At 46.0% G+C, this 19,231-nt stretch overlaps 1 protein-coding gene across 10 annotated transcripts in view; it reads left to right on the plus strand.

Moving 5' to 3' along the window:
- Positions 1–12,406, plus strand: part of ABHD6 (abhydrolase domain containing 6, acylglycerol lipase) — a 63,571-nt gene extending 51,165 nt beyond the window's left edge. For all 10 annotated transcript variants that reach the window (XM_042979259.1, XM_042979264.1, XM_042979261.1 and 7 more), the window contains 3 exons: positions 3,172–3,226; positions 3,441–3,541; positions 11,074–12,406. In XM_042979259.1, the coding sequence (XP_042835193.1) occupies positions 3,172–3,226; positions 3,441–3,541; positions 11,074–11,250 (333 nt within the window). In that variant the 3' untranslated portion in view covers positions 11,251–12,406. The remainder of the gene's footprint in view (positions 1–3,171; positions 3,227–3,440; positions 3,542–11,073) is intronic.
- Positions 12,407–19,231: the final 6,825 nt, after the last annotated feature.

Genomic DNA, 19,231 nt, shown 5'->3' on the forward strand with positions numbered 1-19,231 from the left:
AGACAGGCAACTAACAAGTAAACAAATACAAACTGTGGTAAGTTCTATGGAGGAAATGAAGCTGGTGTATAGTGATTGAAAGCAGGGAGGCAGTGGAGACTTTGATAAACCTCTTCAAGAAAATAGCGTAGGCAGAGATGGGGAAAACATAAGTAAGTTTAAGGCACTGGAAGGAGGCTTGGGTGAATGGGGCCCAGAAGGAGAGGGAGGGAGAGAGGCAAGGGCTACAGCAGACATTTCTTCTTCTTTTTCTTTTTCCTTTTCTTTTTTCTTTTTCTTTTTCTTTTCTTTTCTTTCCTTTTTTTTTTTTTTTAAATTTCAGGACTGCTTTACACTCTTAAGAATTATTAAGAACCCCCCAAAGAGCTTTTGTTTATGGAGGTTCTGACTATTGACATTTACCATATCAAAAAGTAAAACTCAGAAAATGCAAAACACGAGAACATACCTACAGGCACTCATAATCAGTATGATGACACTATCCCTCGACAAGTAGGTTCTGAGAAACACAATGCTTTTGAGAGAATGAAATTGAAGAGAGCAAGTAATATTTAGCATTACAATGAAAATAGTTTGACCTCTTGGACTAGCAGAAACCGCTTTGAGAACCACTGGGCTAGATCACCTAGGACCCAACAGGTGATGGGAAGGAGGCTGGAGTTCTAGGAAGGACTGTGGGGAGCTCAAACAGAAACAAAGAACCATTGGGGTCCTCCTGTGACCTGGGAGGTGACAGTGGTATAGATGAAGGCAGTGGCAGTGGAGACTAGAGACCTGAGATGTTTTGGAGGAAGGACAGACAGCACTTATGGCAAATTGGAAGTGGAGGATGTGCGACAGTGAGGAGTCACAAGTGATTTCTGGTACTTGAGTTGGATAAAGGCAGCATTTTCTGAGTAGGGGAAGGAGAGAGGGAGGGTGGGTCTTGGGGACAGGCTCCAATTTGGACTTATTCAAGCTGTCTGTAAGGGCTCCAGGTGTAGATGTCAAGCAGACAGTTGGAGGTGCAGATTGGATATACAGGTAGAGCTGAGGGACTGGTTAGAGCCATCAGCAGGATGTTGTGGCAGGTCACGGTCTGAATGAAGCTGTGAATCTGGGGAAGGGGTGTGGGAACCAAGAGATAAGAATGCATGGTTCAGTCTCATAACTGCAACTAATCTTTTCTAGTGTAGGAACTGGACTCTGCCTTGGGGTGGGGCCTCCTAGGAGTTGAGGGAACGGGCTCTGTTCAGATGGTGTGAACACGACTCAGTTAAGGGGTGTAGAAGCACCCAGAGTCTGCTTCTGGGGTATGTTCTACCCCTGATATCCTCTTTTTAGTTGTGAGCTTGCATTGATCCCCTCCCAGCTGTGATCTCTTCCCAGTCTAGAGTAGTCAAACAGCGCTTTAGGAAATTCTGTGTTTTGGGGTGCCTGGATGGCTCAGTCGGTTGAGCATCCGACTTCAGCTCAGGTCATGATCTCGCAGATCATTGGGCTTGCTGCTGTCAGCACAGAGCCCACTTTGCATACTCTGTCCCCCTCTCTCTGCTCCTCCCCCACTTGTTTTTTTTCTCTCTCTCTCAGAAATAAATAAACGTTAAAAAAAAAAAAGAAAATTCCACATTTTGAGTTGTCAGGGATATGAAAACACTGGGAGAAAGTAAGCGGCAGCTCTAAAAGTCTTCCCTTCTAGGAGACAAGGAGCATCAGGCACTCTGCCTTCTGTGTCATGTTGTTATGTCTGTCTATTTACTTGCCTGTGTTTTCCACTCTAACCTCAGCAAAATCAAGGATTTTGTTTTAACTGGCTGTTTTATCAGCACCCCCCCCCCCCACCCGCAGCCTTTAGCACAGTGCTTGCATCAAATAGGTCCTGGGTATAGATTGGGTGGGCCAGAGGACGGGAAGATGCCCGGACAATGCAGAGATGGAGAATGGACATGTTAGTAGATGCAGAGGAGTAGTAGATGGACACATGAATTGATGCCTGTATATGCTTAGGTGATTAAAAGTGCAGGATGGATGGATGGGAGGTTGCCTGGAGAATGCAGGGATGGAAGGTGGATGGATGGGTGGATGCAGGATAGATGGATATATTGGTGTATGATTCAGAGATGCAGGGTGGTTGGATGGATGTCTGCATGAATCAGGGATGGAGGTTGGACGAATGGGTAGATGCGGGGTAGGTGGATGCACGGATAGATATATGCACATATGAGTCAGAGATGCAAGATAGGTGGATGGGTGGCAGAATGGGTAGAGCAGGTGGATGGGTGGAGGATGTAAGATGGATAGATACATGGGGGCAAGATAAATAGTAGAGCAAAGAAAATGGCTGATGCTGAGATAGTGTGTTGGACAGCTTGCCATTGGTCTCACCTCTAGGCTTCCACTTCCAGAACGGTCAGGTTCTAGTCATGCTCCAGATGGTTGGTTTAGAGCAGTTCTGGCTGGATGTTCCCACTTCAGTCAGCACACAGGACTCCATAGAGTCATTTAAGGGGCTTGAACCATTCCCAGGTAGATGAGTGCCAGTGCTAATGTGAAGACTGTACTCTACTTCAACTCCTGGGGCACGAGGAAGAGGAGGACTGTGTTCCTTCTGCCCATAGCATGTCTCTGGGTCAGGATTCCGGGTCCAGGAGATCTGGCCTGCCCACATTTGCTGCAGCCTTCTCCAGCCCTCTGCAAGGAAGACAAAGATAACATTGAATAATAAGCAAAGGACTATGGAACCCTTCCCAGAATTTTCTCAGTAGTTTATCTCTTTATTGTTCAAGAGGCTCATCAACCCCAATAGTTTAAATTTTTTTAGTAGACCTTGTTCTGCATGTGGATATTATTAAACAATTATTTGATGTTATCTCCAGCCAGATTGTGTTTTAAGCTTAGCAGAGAATCTCAAGATGAAGTGGCTGTGACCCCATCTCAGGTGTTTTTTACATGCTTTGGCTTCCCAGTACTACCCACGTTCCTCCTTAATTACAAAGGAAAAAGCATCATATGACCCTGAGTCAATTACAATGCATACTACATTGTGGGAATTTGGAGGACCAGGCCTTAAAACCTTGACAATGCCAATGCTGGAAATTGCTGGACTTTATTTCCTTCACTGTCCCAGAGCCCTGGGGGGCCCAAGGAAACAAATCATCTCCTGCCTTCTAACTATGGGTCACTTCTCTGTAGATCCTGCAAGGCCTTGTTGACGTCCGAATCCCTCATAACAACTTCTACCGAAAGCGTAAGTAGTGCCGTTTCAGCTTTTTGCTCGTGACAAATGAAGCTTTATGGGTGGCTGGCTCTTCTAGTTTACATTTCTGAGACTTGGATAGTTTTCTGGGGCCCCTTTGATAGTTTTCTGGGGCCACAGAAAGTGGTGGCCTGGACTCAATGCCTGTCCCTGAACTCTGCAGTGGGTACCCAGCGTGTGCTCACTTTGTTTTCCTTTTCTGAAGTGTTTTTGGAAATCGTCAGTGAGAAGTCAAGATACTCCCTCCATCAGAACATGGACAAGATCAAGGTCCCAACGCAGATCATTTGGGGAAAACAAGACCAGGTATGTAGTGTGTCCCTGGGGCCACCTGTGCCAGTTGCACTGGCCTTTGAGGAAAAACAAGAGGTCATTTATAAAGTGAGCCTCATCAGCTAGTTTCTGATACCAGCAAGAGATGGAACACGCCTGGGTCAGGTGCTGATATTTATGAGGGATGTCATTCTCTGAGTTGAGAGCAATGACACTGATCTTTTAAAATGAAAGGCAATTTAAAATCATTTTTACAGATTACTTTTATCAAAGCCATGTAGTCTCATAGTACAAAAAACTTTATTTATTTAAAAAAAAATGTTTTTAACGTTTATTTATTTTTGAGACAGGGAGAGACAGAGCATAAACAGGGAAGCGCCAGAGAGAGGGAGACACAGAATCTGAAGCAGGCTCCAGGCTCTGAGCTGTCAGCACAGAGCCTGATGCGGGGCTAGAACTCACGGACCGCAAGATCATGGCCTGAGCTGAAGTCGGCCGCTTAACCGACTGAGCCACCCAGGCGCCCCTACAAAAAACTTTAAAGAGTACAAAAAGGTAGAGGCACCTGGGTGGCTCAGTCTGTTAAGTGTCCAACTTTGGTTCAAGTCATGATCTTGTGGTTCAGGACTTCTAGCCCTTCATTGGGCTCTCTACTCTCAGTGTAGAGCCCACTTCGGATCTTCTGTCCCTCTCACTCTCTCTGCTCCTCCCCCACGCACACGCACGTGCTCTCAAAAATAAACAAACATTAAAAAAAGAATACCAAAAGGTTTCTGATGAAAATTTGATCTCTTTTCCATCCCACATTCCAATTCCCATTTCCTTGAGGCAGTTCTCACTGTCTTACATTTATTTCTTAAATTTTCTTAGGCAGACATTGACAGCAGCAAATATTTTTTACTTAGTTGTGACTATCTGTGTCGCGACTACTGAGCTCTGCTGTTGTGCAAAAGCAGCCATAGACAATATGCAGACAAGTGACCTGGCAGAGTTCCAATGAACCTTTATTTCCAAAAACAGGCAGTGGACCATTATTTACTTACTGCCATGCTAAGCATACATATACATACATAGATAAGTTTTATCTGTAAGTTGTTCACACATGCTATATGCACTGTTTTGCACATTATTATTTCATATATGTAGGAATTTATGTATCTTGGAAATCATTTCATACCAGCCCACACAGATTTACTGCTCTATTTTTTAATATATATATTTTTTATTTTCCTGACTTTTATTCATGTATTTAAGTAATAAGTTTTTCTATACACACACAAAAATGATAAGACCAGTGGTTAAATCCTGCTTTTTTTTCTTAATTTTTTAAAAAGTTTATTTATTTTTGAGAGAGAGAGAACAAAGTGGGGGGAGGGGTAGGCAGAGAGAGAGGGAGACAGAGAATTCGAAGCAGGCTCAGTGCTGTCAGCACAAAGTTCAATGTGGGGCCCAAACCCATGAATTGTGAGATCATGACCTGAGCTGAAATCAGATGCTTAACCGACTGAGCCACCCGGGCTCCCCACATTCAGGAATTTTTTTTTTAAATTTTTTTTAACGTTTATTTATTTTTGAGACAGAGAGAGACAGAGCATGAACAGGGGAGGGGCAGAGAGAGAGAGAGACACAGAATCCAAAACAGGCCCCAGGCTCTGAGCCATCAGCCCAGAGCCCGACGCGGGGCTCGAACTCACGGACCACGAGATCGTGACCTGAGCTGAAGTCGGACGCTTAACCGACTGAGCCACCCAGGCGCCCCACATTCAGGAATTTTAACACTGATGCAATGCCTTTGTCTAATCTACCATCCATATTTCAAATTCATCAGCTGTTTCAACAAGGTCCTATATGGAATCCTTCTCCTTCTCTTGCTTCCCTGAACTAGGATCTAATCCAGGATCACATATTAAATGTCATGTCTCTGCAGTCTCCTTTATTATGGACCGATACCCTACTCTGCCTTTGTCATTCATGACGTTAAGATATTTGAAAAGTATAGGTCAGTTATTTTATGAAATGTTCCTTAATTTGACTTTGCTGTTTCCTCATGATTAAACTCAGGTTTTGTATCACCACTGGAATAGCTCATGCATGGTAAGATTTCACATCTCGGACACACAGTGTCCTTCTGCCCATCCTCATGATGTTAATGTTGATTGCCTGGTTAAGATGTCTCATTTCTTCATTGTAGAGTTACTGTTTCTCTCCTTGCAACTGATAAGGAGTCTGTTGGAGACACTTTGAAATATCCTGTTCCTCATCAAACATTCCCCCCCCCCCCCAGATTTACCTTCTGTGAATGATTCTTGCCCCAAACAAAGTTTACATTCTTCTTTTTTTTAATGTTTGTTTGTTTTTGAGAGAGAGAGAGGGAGGGAGGGAGGGAGAGAGAATGCGCAGGAAAGGGGCAGCGAGATGGAAACAGAGGATCTGAAGCAGGCTCTGTGCTGTCAGGGCAGAGCCTACTGTGGGGCTTGAACCCACAAGTTGTGAGATCATGACCTAGCTGAAGTCAGATACTCAACCATCTGAGCCACCTACACACCCCTTTTCTTTTTCTTCTTTAAGTTTCTGTATTTATTTTGAGGGAGAGAGTGAGTGGGGGGAAGGGCAGAGAGAGAGATGCAGAGAAAGAATCCCAAGCAGGCTCTGCCCTGTCAGCACTGAACCCAACACAGGGCTTGATCTTGTGAACCGTGAGATCATGATCTGAGTGGAAATCAAGAGTCAGACACGTACTGCCTGAGCCACCCAGGTGCCCCTGCGTGATTCTTGTAACAGCTGCATAGTACTCCATTGTATGGCTCTGCCACAGTGTATATAATTAGTGCCCTACTAATGGTCATTTAGATAATTTCTAGTTTTTTGCTATTAAACAGTACCTCAGTGAACATCAGTACAGGTATGAGTTTGTGGAGTGTGAGAGCATACGCAAAGTGTGAATTCTTTGGTGTGGACTCACTGGGTCAAAAGACAAGTGCTTTTTAAAATTTTAATAGGTGTTAGGAGTGCCTGGCTGGATCAGTCGGTAGAACATGCAACTCTCGAAGTTGGGGTTGTGAGTTTAAGCCCCACGTTGGGTATAGAGCTTACTTTAAAAAAATTTTTTTTTAATAATAACGTTTTAATAGGTTTTATTAGTTGGCTCTGTATTAGTTTGCTGGGATAGTCATAACAAAGTACCACAAACTGGGTGGCCTAAACAATAGAAATTGACTATCTTAGGGTTCTAGAAGCTAGTAGTCCAAGTTCAAGTTGTCAGCAATTTGGTTCCTCCTGGGAGCTGTCAGGGAGAATCTGTACCATGCCTCTTCCCCAGCTTCTGGTGGATGCTGGCGATCTTTGTGTTCCTTGGCTAATAGATATCTCACCCTGCTGTCAGCCTTCATCCTCACATGGCATTCTCCCTATACCTGTGTGTCTCTGTGTTTAAATTTTTGTAAGGGGGCCAATCATATTGAGTGAGGGGTTCACCCTGCACCCGTATGACCTCATCTTAACTAATTACATTTGCAACAACCCTATTTTCAAATAAAGTCACCTTTTGAAGGATTGGAAGTTGGTACTTCGAGATATGAATTTTAGGGGGGACACAAACGATAATAGAGCCTCCATACTGATTTATGTTGTTTGTTTGCAACTGTTCTTTAGAAATTGTATCTTAACTCAGAGTTCTTCTAAAATGTAAAGGAAGAGGAGGCAATGAGAAATGGAGCCTTTCTTTTTTTTTTTTTTAATTTTTTTTTAATGTTTATTCAGTTTTGGAAGACAGAGAGAGAGCACAAGCAGGGCTGGGGTGGAGAGAGAGGGGGACACTGAATCCGAAGCAGGCTCCAGGCTCTGAACTGTCAGCACAGCGCCCTGGGCAGGTCTGGAACCCACTAGCCTAGAGATCATGACCTGAACAGAAGTTGGATGCTCAACCTACTGAGCCACCCAGGCGCCCCAGAAATGGAGCCTTTCTAAGGTCAGGATGGTCTCCTGGAAGGAGAAGCCAGGACTGTGTGCCCAGCACATGGGGGGAGGGAGCGGTGATAGCATCAGTGTGCAGCTATCCCAGATCGGCCAGGTGTGTCAAGGATGTATAGTGCAGGGAGGTGGGCATGGAGAGGAGGGAGGGCTCACTTGATCTCTTCTGCAGCAGCCAAAGGACTAAAAGAAGCTTTGTGTGCATCTGAGGGGAGAAGCAGGACACAGAGTAGGCCAGCAGGGGCTTATTCAATCAGAATCAAGTTAGAACAATGAAGGCCTTTCTTCATTCTAGAAACCCCAAAGGTTATTTGGGGCTCTCAGGAACCAACAAGGGGACAATGCAGAAACCAGGTTGCTGGGCTTAGGCAAAGTCTAGGTTCCAGCCCTGCCTTTGCCCTGTATTGGCCCGTGACCTTGAGCAAGCCACTCAGCCACTCCAAATCCTGTGTTTCTCTTCTACTAGGGTGAATGTGAGGCTTAAGTGAATACATATGAGGGTGATCTTTCTCCAGTTACACAAAAATAAGTTGTTTATTACTCATGTCCTTTGCCTGTGATAGTTGGCCTCTGGCTAGGGTCCAGAATTTCTTCCAGGACTCTGGAGTCCATTTTGTTCTGAAAAAAGAGCATAACGTTCCATGGGCCTGCTATAAATACAATCAGATCTTCTGTGTGTTCTATGGACCATCCCCAGGGCAGAATCCAAATAGCAAAGGCTTTAGGGGCCCTTTATTTCATAGCCTTTTGCTTCCCAAGCATCTGGCTCTTTTCCTCCTCTATCATCAACCATTTGGTGTCACTGGCCAGCCCCTTCCAGGCTGAATGCAGTCTCCCTGTTCTTTGGACCCCTGTAGGTTCTGTAGCTGCTGTATTGTAGACTGCAGGGAGCTATGCACATTGTTGTTTATGTCAGTCATGCCCCCTGGATTTGGCCAGTATACAGCCTGCACAACTAAACCTGAGAGGATTTCTGCACAGCAGTTTAAGTATTTCCCCTCTGTGTTCAGTCCCACAGAGTGGGAGGGCCTTCTGGGGATACACAAGGTTTATTACTATTTATGTCCCTTCATCCTGCTAGCACAGTGCCTGGTATGCAGGTGACCCAGAGTACACAGTGAATGAGTGAGCAAGTTAGAAAGTAAATAGGGGCGCCTGGGTGACTCAGTTGTTTAAGCATCTGACTCTTGATCTTGACTCAGGTCATGATCTCACAGTTTTGTGGGTTTGAGCTGACAGCACAGAGCCTGCTTGGGATTCTCCCTCTCTCTCTGCCCCTCCCCTGCTAGCACTCTCCTCTCTATGGCTCTCTCAAAATAAATAAATAAACTTAAAAAAAAAAAAAGATGCCTTATTTTAAAAAAAGTAAATAAACTAGCAAAGGGACAAACCCACTGACTGACTGCCTATGCATTTAAGTCAGCTAACAGATTTATATTGAGCACCTAGTATGTGCCTAACACCATATTAGACCCTGGGAATATAGCAGGGACCAAGACAGACAGGATCCCTACCCTCCAGCAGCCTATGGTCTACTTACATTATCATGCCTGACAGGGCTCAAACTAAGGTTAGATCCTATCTTTATAATTTTTATATTTTATTCATGATGGATCTTTTTGCATTAATGTTTGTTTTAAATACTGCATTAAAATAATCTTCATCTTGGGGCACCTGAGTGGCTCAGCTGGTTAAGCATCCAACTCTTGATCTCAGGGTTTTGAGTTCGAGCCCCACGTTGGGCTCCACCCTGGAGCTTACTTAAAAAAATAATAATCTCCATATTGATGACTGAGTTTTTTGGAGCCTGCTTAGGTTTTGTGCCCAAGGCCAGTGCCTCATTTCTTCACCCTAATTTTGGCCTTGGCCTGAAATGGGATGGAGGAAGATTGTTTGACCATCTGTATGAATGTCTTGCCCAAGAAACAGCTGGTGTGGTTCCCGTAGACGTGCATGAGGGTCCACACAGCTGTTATTGCATGTACCTCTGAGAGACCGTGGGGAATGCTGGATTTGACCAGCATAACAGGGTCAAAGCTAGAGGCTCATGTGGGTATTTTTGAGCCCTCTGTAGGATATTCAGTTGGGAGTTTCTACTTTTTCATACTTTGACCAGTTGAGTCCACTTGCATTTCCTCTGGGTATTTTTCCACAGAATCTGGACTTTATTTCTGCTCAGACAGGTGCCATGACAGCCTTACCTGTGAGTGAGGGGAAGGCAGAGGTGTCTGATTCCTCTGCAGGGTGCCCCCCTCACTAAGCTCGCCATTAGCTGCTCCTATTTGTGGCCCCGGGGGTACTTTGCTGTGCTCTGTGCCTTGGCTGAGGGATGCTTGTTGCTCCACTTCCTGGGTGGAAAATCTTGGTTCTAATGGTCTGGATTGATGAAAATGAAGCTCAAAAACAGAAGGCACTTGGGGAACCTGGGTGGCTCAGTTGGTTGAGCGTCAACTTTGGCTCAGGTCATGATCTTGCAGTCTGTGGGTTCAAGCCCCGCATCCGGCTCTGTGCTGACAGCTCAGAGCCTGGAGCCTGCTTCAGATTCTGTGTCTCCCTCTCTCTACCCCTCCCCAGCTTGCACTCTATCTCTCTCTTTCAAAAAAAAAAAAATAAGTATTAAAAAAAATTTTTAAGGAAAAAAGAAAACAGATAGCACTTGAGTTTGTTGTGGGTCCTGCTTTTGTGTTGAGGATGAGGGGAGGGGTCCTCTTGCGTGGGATGAGTCGAAGGTGAAAGCCATGAAAGGGAACGAATGCAAATCTGAGACTACATAGGGTGTTGGGGAGGAAACACTGGATTGGTGTAAATGGCCAGGTAACCTAGGGCACAATGAAATTAAATGCCTTATTGGGAAAGGCTCAGCCCTGGAGAGTGGTGGCTTTCATATCAGAAGAGCGTTCCCCGTTATTCACAAACTTCAAGGCCTTCAGTCACACAGCTCTGGGGACCCCCAGAAGACCTTCAAAGAGATGCTATTCCCCCATCTCCAGCTTGGGATAATTAGCATTCACCTCTTGCATCTTGTTTATGTCTCTTTCCCACAGCTGGACTGATCATGTCCATCCCTAACATAGCCCCGCAGACCCCCACTGCTGTCAGATGGAGGCCTGAGCCCCAAGCATGGCTGGGGGAACAGGCCCCTCTTCCCTACCCCATCTCTCCACCATGCACTCCCCACTCCCTGCATGCTGTGTCTCAGCACCAAGCTAACTGCCGTCTCCTGCTCTTGCCATGATGTGCCCCCCTGTCCCGCATCATCAATGAATCTTCCTCCCTTGTGCACTCTCAGCTCCCAGGATGCTCCCCCAACAGAACCCTCGCCTGCTGAGCCATCTGGCTTCCCTACCAGACCAGGCAGGGGCTGTGTATTTCCACTTTAGTAATGCTGGCAGTGACACAACTCCTAGCACCAAATTGCAGAAGAAAACGTGAGGCATGCAGTCATATCTGTCAAGAGGGCACAAGCCCCGACACCGAAGTGACTTGATCCCACAAATCACCCCTGCCAGGCTTCAGGTGGCATTCCGTTCCCCAAAAGCGTGTACTCAGGCATCTGAGTCTTTTCTATCTGGTTTCCTCTGTCATCCTGCCTACAGGTGCTCGACGTGTCTGGGGCAGACATGCTGGCCAAGTCGATTGCCAACTGCCAGGTGGAACTTCTGGAAAACTGTGGGCACTCAGTGGTGATGGAGAGGCCCCGGAAGACAGCCAAGCTCATTGTCGACTTCTTAGCTTCTGTGCACAACACAAGCAACAACAAGAAGCTGGACTGAGGCCCCACGACCGCAGCCTGCATTTGGCACTGAGCATCTGCCCCCATCTCCAAAATCTGACGCGGCCACTACTTCTCAGGGATCCTGCCCCAAACGCGGTCAGAGAGCCAGCATCCCTGAGGAAGCCAGTCCCCTGTCCCCAGTCTCGACAGATCCACAGAGCTTCGGGAGCCACGAGCAGATCTCCAAGATATTTTTCACAATGTAGAAACTCACATGGAACAAAATTAAGAAAACCCAGCCATGAAATCTACCCAGAAGTCTTCAAGTTCATGTTGCAAAGCGGCTGCCTTGGACCCTAATCACCGAGACCGTTTTCTTTCAAAACATCCCTCACAGACTGAGACTCGAGGTTTTTCTGTTGCTTCAACATCCTCCCCTGCATGGTCAGTGGCTGTTTTAGGAGCATTAGTCTCCATTTGCTGAGCCCCTCTTGTCTATGTCTAGTTTAAGTTTTATGTTAGAGACCCCTATATGAATGCAGTTTGTCAGCTGCAAGATCAGGGAGGGAAACAGCAAGCTATGAAAAATATTAACATGCGAGGAGGGGTGTGTTTCCACTGCTGCCAGCCCTCCCACCTGCCAGAGCAGTGGGGAACACAGGTGGGTGGTTTGATGGGCCCCCACATGTCAGCTCCATCACGAGGGAGCCTAGAACAGTCACAGTATGAAGAGCACCCGGCAGGGTGGGTTTCCTGGGAATAACTTATTATTTTTAAAAATAGGACTAATAAAGCAATAATGTTCTAGACATCTGTATCTAAATAATCACACAAAAGCACCTCGTGGGCCTCGTGTCTATCTTGCTGTGCTACTGAAGACCCTTGGGTGTAAAATACTAGTTTGTTAATGAATTCTGTGAATTCTGTGAACAGTAATGTGATTGAAAATAAGTCTAAACAGCTGTAAAAGTGATCACAATGACATGACATAAATTTAATAAATCTAGATCAGCAACATGCAGACAGTTTCCATTCCTAAGCTCCTATTTAAGTGCAGTGTTGGCAGATTTCGTGTCAATTTTTAAAAGGGCATTTTGTTTTGTTTGTTTTAAGGCTTATTCTAAGGCATTGGAAAGCCTGGTTTGGATGGGTTATTAGTTTTCTTTTAAGTCTTATTTGCAATTTTTATTCAAAATTTTTTATTGTTCATTTATTTTTGAGAGAGAGAGAAAGAGAACGAGTGGGGGAGGGGAAGAGAGAGAGGGAGACACAGAATCCGAAGCAGGCTCCAGGCTCTGAGCTGTCAGCACAGAGCCCGATGCGGGGCTCAAACTCACAGACCACGGGATCATGACTCAAGCCGAAGTCAGACACCCAACCAACTGAGCCACCCAGGCACCTCTACAATTTTTATTCAGCTGAAATTGTATATCAAAAACAAAAGACAAGAGTCATCAAACTGTTCCTTGTGACACTTGTCTGTTGCACTTAGGAGCCCTTAAAATCCCTGGAACTTCATTCTTCTGAATCTATTTACAGAGAGTCTGTAGCCAAGTAGTTCTAGAAATAAAGTGAGATGAACTTCATAGTTTAAGTTGGAATGCAGGACTTGGTCTGAATATTTTAATTTATTGAGAAGAGTGGAACACAGATCTTAAAAAAAAGAAGATATGAAAATGTGATGTGTCAGACCTGTGGGCTGCAGCTAACGGCAGTGTTCAGAGGAAAGTGTTCAGAGACTAAGGCAAAAGAGCATGATTTAAGAATTAGAGAAATCAGGGGCGCCTGGGTGGCTCAGTCGGTTGAGCGTCCGACTTCGGCTCAGGTCACGATTTCACGGTCTGTGAGTTTGAGCCCCGCATCGGGCTCTGTGCTGACAGCTCAGAGCCTGGAGCCTGCTTCAGATTCTGTGTTTCCCTCTCTCTGCCCCTTTCCCGCTCATGCTCTCTCTCTGTCTCTCAAAAATGAATAAATGTTAAAAAAAATTTTTTTAAAGAATTAGAGAAATCAGTGACTCATTAAAAAGGAAAAACATCAGAATCATAGGGGTCCCAGAAGATGAAGAGAGAGAAAAAGGGGTAGAAGGGTTATGTGAGCAAATCATAGTGGAAAACTTTCCTAACCTGGGGAAGGACACAGACATCAAAATCCAGGAAGCACAGAGGAGTCCCATAAGATTCAATAAAAACTGACCATCAACAAGGCATATCATAGTCAAATTCACAAAGTACTCAGGCAAGGAAAGAATCATGAAAGCAGCAAGGGGATAAAAAAGTTCTTAAGATACAAGGGAAGAGGTTTGCAGCAGACCTATCCACAGAAACTTGGCAGGCCAGAAAGGAGTGGCAGGATATATTTAATGTGCTAAATCGAAAAAATATGCAGCCAAGAATTCTTTATCCAGCAAGGCTGTCATTCAAAATAGAAGGAGAGATTAAAAGTTTCCTAGACAAACAAAAATTAAAGGAGTTTGTGACCACTAAACCAGCCCTGCAAGAAATTTTAAGGGGGACTTCCTGAGTGGGGGGCAGAAATAAAATCTTGGGGTGCCTGGGTGGCTCAGTCATTTGAGCATCTGACTCTTGATTTCAGCTCAGGTCATGATCCCAGAGTCCTGGGATCAAACCCTGCATCAAGCTCTGTGCTAAGTGTGGAAACTGCTTGAGATTCTCTCTCTCTCTCTCTCTCTCTCTCTCTCTCTCTCTCTCTCTCTCTCCCTCTGCCCTCTCCCCACTCACACTCTCTCTCTAAGACAATTTAAAAAATAATAAAAATAAAATCTTAAAAAGAAGTCATAAAAAGAAATCAAAAATAAGCCTAGAAAAAAAATAGAAATAATACAAGTGAGAGCAAAATTCAATGACATAGAAAAGAAAGTAGATCTTAGACATGCTGCCAATTCCAATCTTTCATATTCACCAAGAATTCTGAACTTGGTGCAGTCCTGGGGGAAGGGGTTAGTCTGGATGGGTTTGCGTGATGAGGGGAGGTGCCTGGGGTAGCCGAAGAAGAAGCCCCAGGCCTGGAGTAAAGTACTGCAGATGGGAAACGCTATTGGTGCAGGAATTGTTATGCCCTGGGTGGATGGCAGCTAAGGATCACATCCAGAATTGCTTCAGTGGGGTCATCCGGGCAGAGACGTGTACTGTCCATCCCACCAAGAGGATGGTGGGCAGGGTCTGCAGCGGGATGCAGCTCCCACCTCCCTCTCTGTCACTGGGAAGCATCCACTGGGAGTGCTGAGCGGAGCATATGAAAGAGTCATTTGGACAAATCTAAAAAGTGGGTTTTCACGGTTCTCCTCTGGGCCTGCAGTTCTGGCCCCACCATGTTAGGAGGCCTCAAAAGCAGAAAAGCACAGCTCCCCTTTGCACCCGACGTTTTGCCTTTGCGATTATGAAGAACTTGCTGGTTGCCCCCCAAGCCACAGCCCACTGGGCATTGTGGTGGGTGCCTTTAATGAGAGTTTTGGAAAGAAGAAAAGGGTTACTCATCACAGCCTTGCCTGAAAGACTGCCAGAAGCTTCTGAAATGACGACGGAAAGCCCCAGGAATCACAAGCAGGCTCTACATCCCACTGTCTGGCGTGGGTCCCTCGGGGCTGGATCCTGCTGGGCAGGCATCGAGGAAGCTGAGGGAGAGGCCATGGTTAGGACTCAATTTGCCATCAGTCTGGCTTCTTGTACAGCACAGAGGCAGCGTCAGGAGAGACTGATGCAAGAAACACATCAGTTTGATGGTGCTGCCCATCGTCTGCCTTCCATATGAACCCCAGTGAGTATTCCCCATCCCAGAGAACCTTATCTGTTGCGTTGTCCAAAGGAAGTTCCCAGAAAGTACAGGGAGATTATAAGGTAGGTCAGGCCAGCTGGAAGACTGCACCAGGTGCTCTCCCAAGTATTTTCCATGAATCACTTTATCAAGCTTTCACACACCCCTAAAAGGTACTTCTAACTTGTGCCCATTGTATAGCCAGGAAACTGAGGCACTAAGAGGTGAAGAATCTTGCCCGAGGCCACACAGATAACAAGTATAGAGAAGCCTCTTGGTTTATGATTGAAGGTGACTATGCTTTCACTGGTTCAGGCAGGAGCTCTGGCCCAACTTCCAGTAGAGCCTGGGGCCCTGTTGGCTCACCTGAACTAAGACAGTGTGTGACAGCTTCAGCCACAGATCACTGAGGCCACACCTGGGGCTCCTGCTGAGGAAGATGACCCAGTTGTTCACTCAGCAAATAGTTAAGTATATCCCATTGCCCAGCCTCCTGCCAGGCAGCAAACAAGCTTACTTACATTGCGGCATCAAAGGGTGCCTCAAGGGACAGCCTGCTCATCTCCTCCCTGTCTCTTTTAGAACCAGGACTGGTGTCATGCCCTCCCTGGAAGGACTCACTCCCTCTTGCTGACACCCCCTTCCCTCTGCCATACTGGAAATGTTCATCAGTGTTGTTTGCCCAAAGCAGTTTTCTGGACGGGAGAAGTCCCCTCTGATTGTTTGTTGTCCCTTGGGGTCAGGCTTGGAAAGCAGGTGATTGATGTAGCTCTGCTCCTAGCTGCCACTCCAGAGGCAGCCCGGAGGCTCTGCCTGGGACCAGTTCAGGCTCCCTTTGAAAGGTAAGGTCAACTCCCTGGACTTCATACCAGCCAGGGCTTTTGCACTCTCTTCAGAGAATTTTTAGGTTTTAATTAAACATAAATACTGACTTAAGGTTCCTCATTTAACTTTCCAAGCCCTGGATATTGATCTCTGGACAATTCATCGGTTGATTAATTAACATTGTTCTGAGATGATGGATATAAATTTTAACATCCACATATACCAGCTTTCCGCTTTGGGGACTTCCTGTCTTAGATCGAGAAATGTTTTATTAAAAGTGGCAATTCACTGGGTCTATTCCAAAAATGTTTGCTGAAATACTCTTCGGCCAGGTTTGGTAGTTTTGTTTTGTTTTGTTTTTTTAACTCTTTGTCTCTGTCTCTCCTCCTATCCTCCCCCACCTCCCACCCCCATGTGTTTCATCACTTTATTTGTCTCATATCTGTCTGTCTGTCTCTTTCACACATGCAGGCAGGCACAAAGAGATACACTCTCCCCTGACAGTTGGGAGCCTGGCTCTTCTGATCTCTCATCTTGTATATCTTCCAGCATCACTCCTTTAACCATACAGACTGGGCTTTCTCACCAGTGGCTTCTCTCCTCACTCCCATCCACCCCAAAGTTGGATGATGTTCATACAAACCCTCCATCCTGGAAAGAAGGCGAAAAAGTAGAGAGGAGGTGGGAGTGGTCACAGATGGGGCAGCAGAGATGTCCTCAAATTACCTGCTGAGGTCAGAGCCAGAGGGTGATGGTGCAGGGCTGCTGTTCTGTACCCCCAGCTCCCCTGGGGCTCTGGGGCCCAGCGTTGCTGCTCTCTGGACTGGAGGTCACCAGGATGTGGGCCTGGGGTTGCCTATGATGGAATCAGGGTCTTGTGTGACCGTCGTTAGCCTAGTCAGGGAGAGGATATCAGATGACTCCTTTCAGCATCAGGAAGGCTCCCCTCCCTTGGCTCCTGGAGGAACCTTTCCTTCATTGCTTGTTGGATATTTGGTCTCTATACCCTCCAGGCAATGACTAGGAACTTTAGGGCACACCTAGGGTATTTCCACCCTCCAGCAGGGGATGGGAGAAGAAAGAAGGATTCTTAGTGGCAGAAAGTGGCAGCTATAGATGTAAGTATAGGTCTACAATCCCTTACCAAACCTCAAAGAACCAGATGTGATTCCAAATTGAGAAATTTTCCCATTTTAGAAAGGTATTATGGTGTGTATACCACAGATTATGTAACATCCCCAGTGGGGTCTGGGACTGCTTTACAGGATCAAATGCATTGACATTTCTGCTGTGCAGTGTATGAATATCCGCACTAAATGGGACAAAAGCTATAAAAAACTTCACCTCTGTTCAGATTAAGCGTTGGGTGCCACATGAAGAAAGATTTGGTTTCCATGCTATTCTTGGATTTCAGAATTGTGGATAAGGAATGGTAGGTCTCCATTCCCTGCTTCCTCTCTCCTGCCTTGGGGTAGAGGTTGGAGGGGTAGGAACTGGGGGATAAGAAGGGGCATCTTGAGGAAGAGTCTGTTCTTCCAAGGTGGGAAGAGAGGCATAAACACAGGTGTGGTCCATGGCTCCCTCTTGTGACTATAAGGGGCAGTCCTGACTTTCATTTGACAATTAGAAAATTATTTAATTTTATAAGCAATTATAAAATTGTTTGACAATTGTTAAATTATAAGAATAATGACCTGTCACTTTAAAACAAATTTAAAAATGAGTGTTTAAAAAATATTCTTATACACACATATGTATAACCAGAAAAGACCCTACAGCTGGTTTATTGATGGTTTGTTTGGCTTTTACATAAATGGGTCCTGTTGGACATTACGGTTGCCACCCCGCACCCCCTGCTTGCTCTTTTCACTTACCTCTATGTTTTGGGACTCCTGTAGGTCAGAACCCACAGATCCCCCTGGTTCCTGGAATGGGGATGCAGAGCCCTCTAAGGAAAGGGGGGTACAGAGAGGGTGTACTTTGTAGGAACACGATGAATCTCTCAGAGAGGATCTCTGAATTTTAAGAAAGCCTCTTGGGCCCCTCCAGAAACAGGCTGCTTAATTACAAGGTGGTTGTCCTCTCCCCACATTCTCTCTTCCTAAGGTCCTAGAGCCTTTTATTAGGGATTTCTAAGGTCACTTGTAAGGAAAGGTTCCTCTATCATTTAAATACATTTCAGAAATTCTGGGTGAGACAAAGTTAAATAATCTGGCCCTTGCTCCAGCCCCAACACAAGTAGGAGACTGACTGGGAAGGAGCAAAAACATCCTCAGAGAGCAGCCAAGATTAGGGCCGAGGCGGGGACCGTCCTGCCACTCCCCTGGATGATGGGGGTGGTTTGGACTTAACAGTCTGGGCAGGAGCTTCTGGTCTTTTGTACCCTTGACTGGTGAGCTGCCCCCAGAGTCCCTGCCTGCAGCGTGTGCTGCTGATGTCCTTCCCAGATCCCCTGTACTGACTGCTGCCCCCACCCCCCACCTGCTGGGAGTACTGGCTGCTGAGGAAACACACCTGCCCTTCTCCCAGAGAAGCGCCCTCAGATGGCAGGAGGCTCCTTCGAGGTTGTGCCCCATCCTCTTCCTCTCACCTCCTGGGGTTGCCAGACAAAATACAGGATACCCAGCTAAATTTAATTTCAGGCAAACAACGAATACTTTCTTAGCACAAGGATATCCTACTCATTGTTTATCTGAAACTCAAATTTAACTGGGCAACTATTTTTCTTTGCTAAATCTGGCAACCCTACAGCTGGCAGTCAGTGACCGGGGAGGAGTGTGATGAAGCCTTGGCCGCCTTGCCTCCAAGGCTGGAAGCTTGCTGGTGTCACTTGTGCTCCAGGGCTCCGTGTGGGATCAGCCTGAGGTTGGGCTGCATCTGAACCCATGGCTTTGTTTAGCTTCTTCCCTGGCCCCATCCTGCTTTCCTCCCCCACTCGCAGGTTTCCCATGAGAGCTGCCCCCAATAAATTACTTCCACAAAGATTCCTATCTCATGCTCGGCCTCTGGGGACTCAAAAACATGCCCGCTTTTCATATTTCCTGTTTGGAGATGATGCTCAGGGTTGCCTCAAAGAGCAACGTCTAGCCGTGTCATCCCATGGGTTCTGGGGCTTCTCATCACCGTAGGCAAATGGCTTATTCTACTTTTTTTTTTTTTTTTTTAATCTGTGAAGGCAATAATAATAGTGACATTGCAGGGTAGATAGGATAATGTAAGCAAGCAATCTGGTACTTGGCAGGTCTCCCTAAATGGTAACAACAGCTGTCATTCCATAGCCTTTAGCTTCTAGTCATTTTCACTTCCTTTGTCCTACATTTTCCTTTCCTTTCTTTCTTTTTCTTTTTTTAATTTATTTTTGAGAGAGAGTGTGAGTGGGGGAGGAACAGAGAGAGAGGGAGAGAGAGACTCCCAAGCAGACTTTGCGCAGATCCCAATGCGGG

This window comes from Panthera tigris, chromosome A2 (assembly GCF_018350195.1).
Source record: "Panthera tigris isolate Pti1 chromosome A2, P.tigris_Pti1_mat1.1, whole genome shotgun sequence".
Taxonomy (NCBI): domain Eukaryota; kingdom Metazoa; phylum Chordata; class Mammalia; order Carnivora; family Felidae; genus Panthera; species Panthera tigris.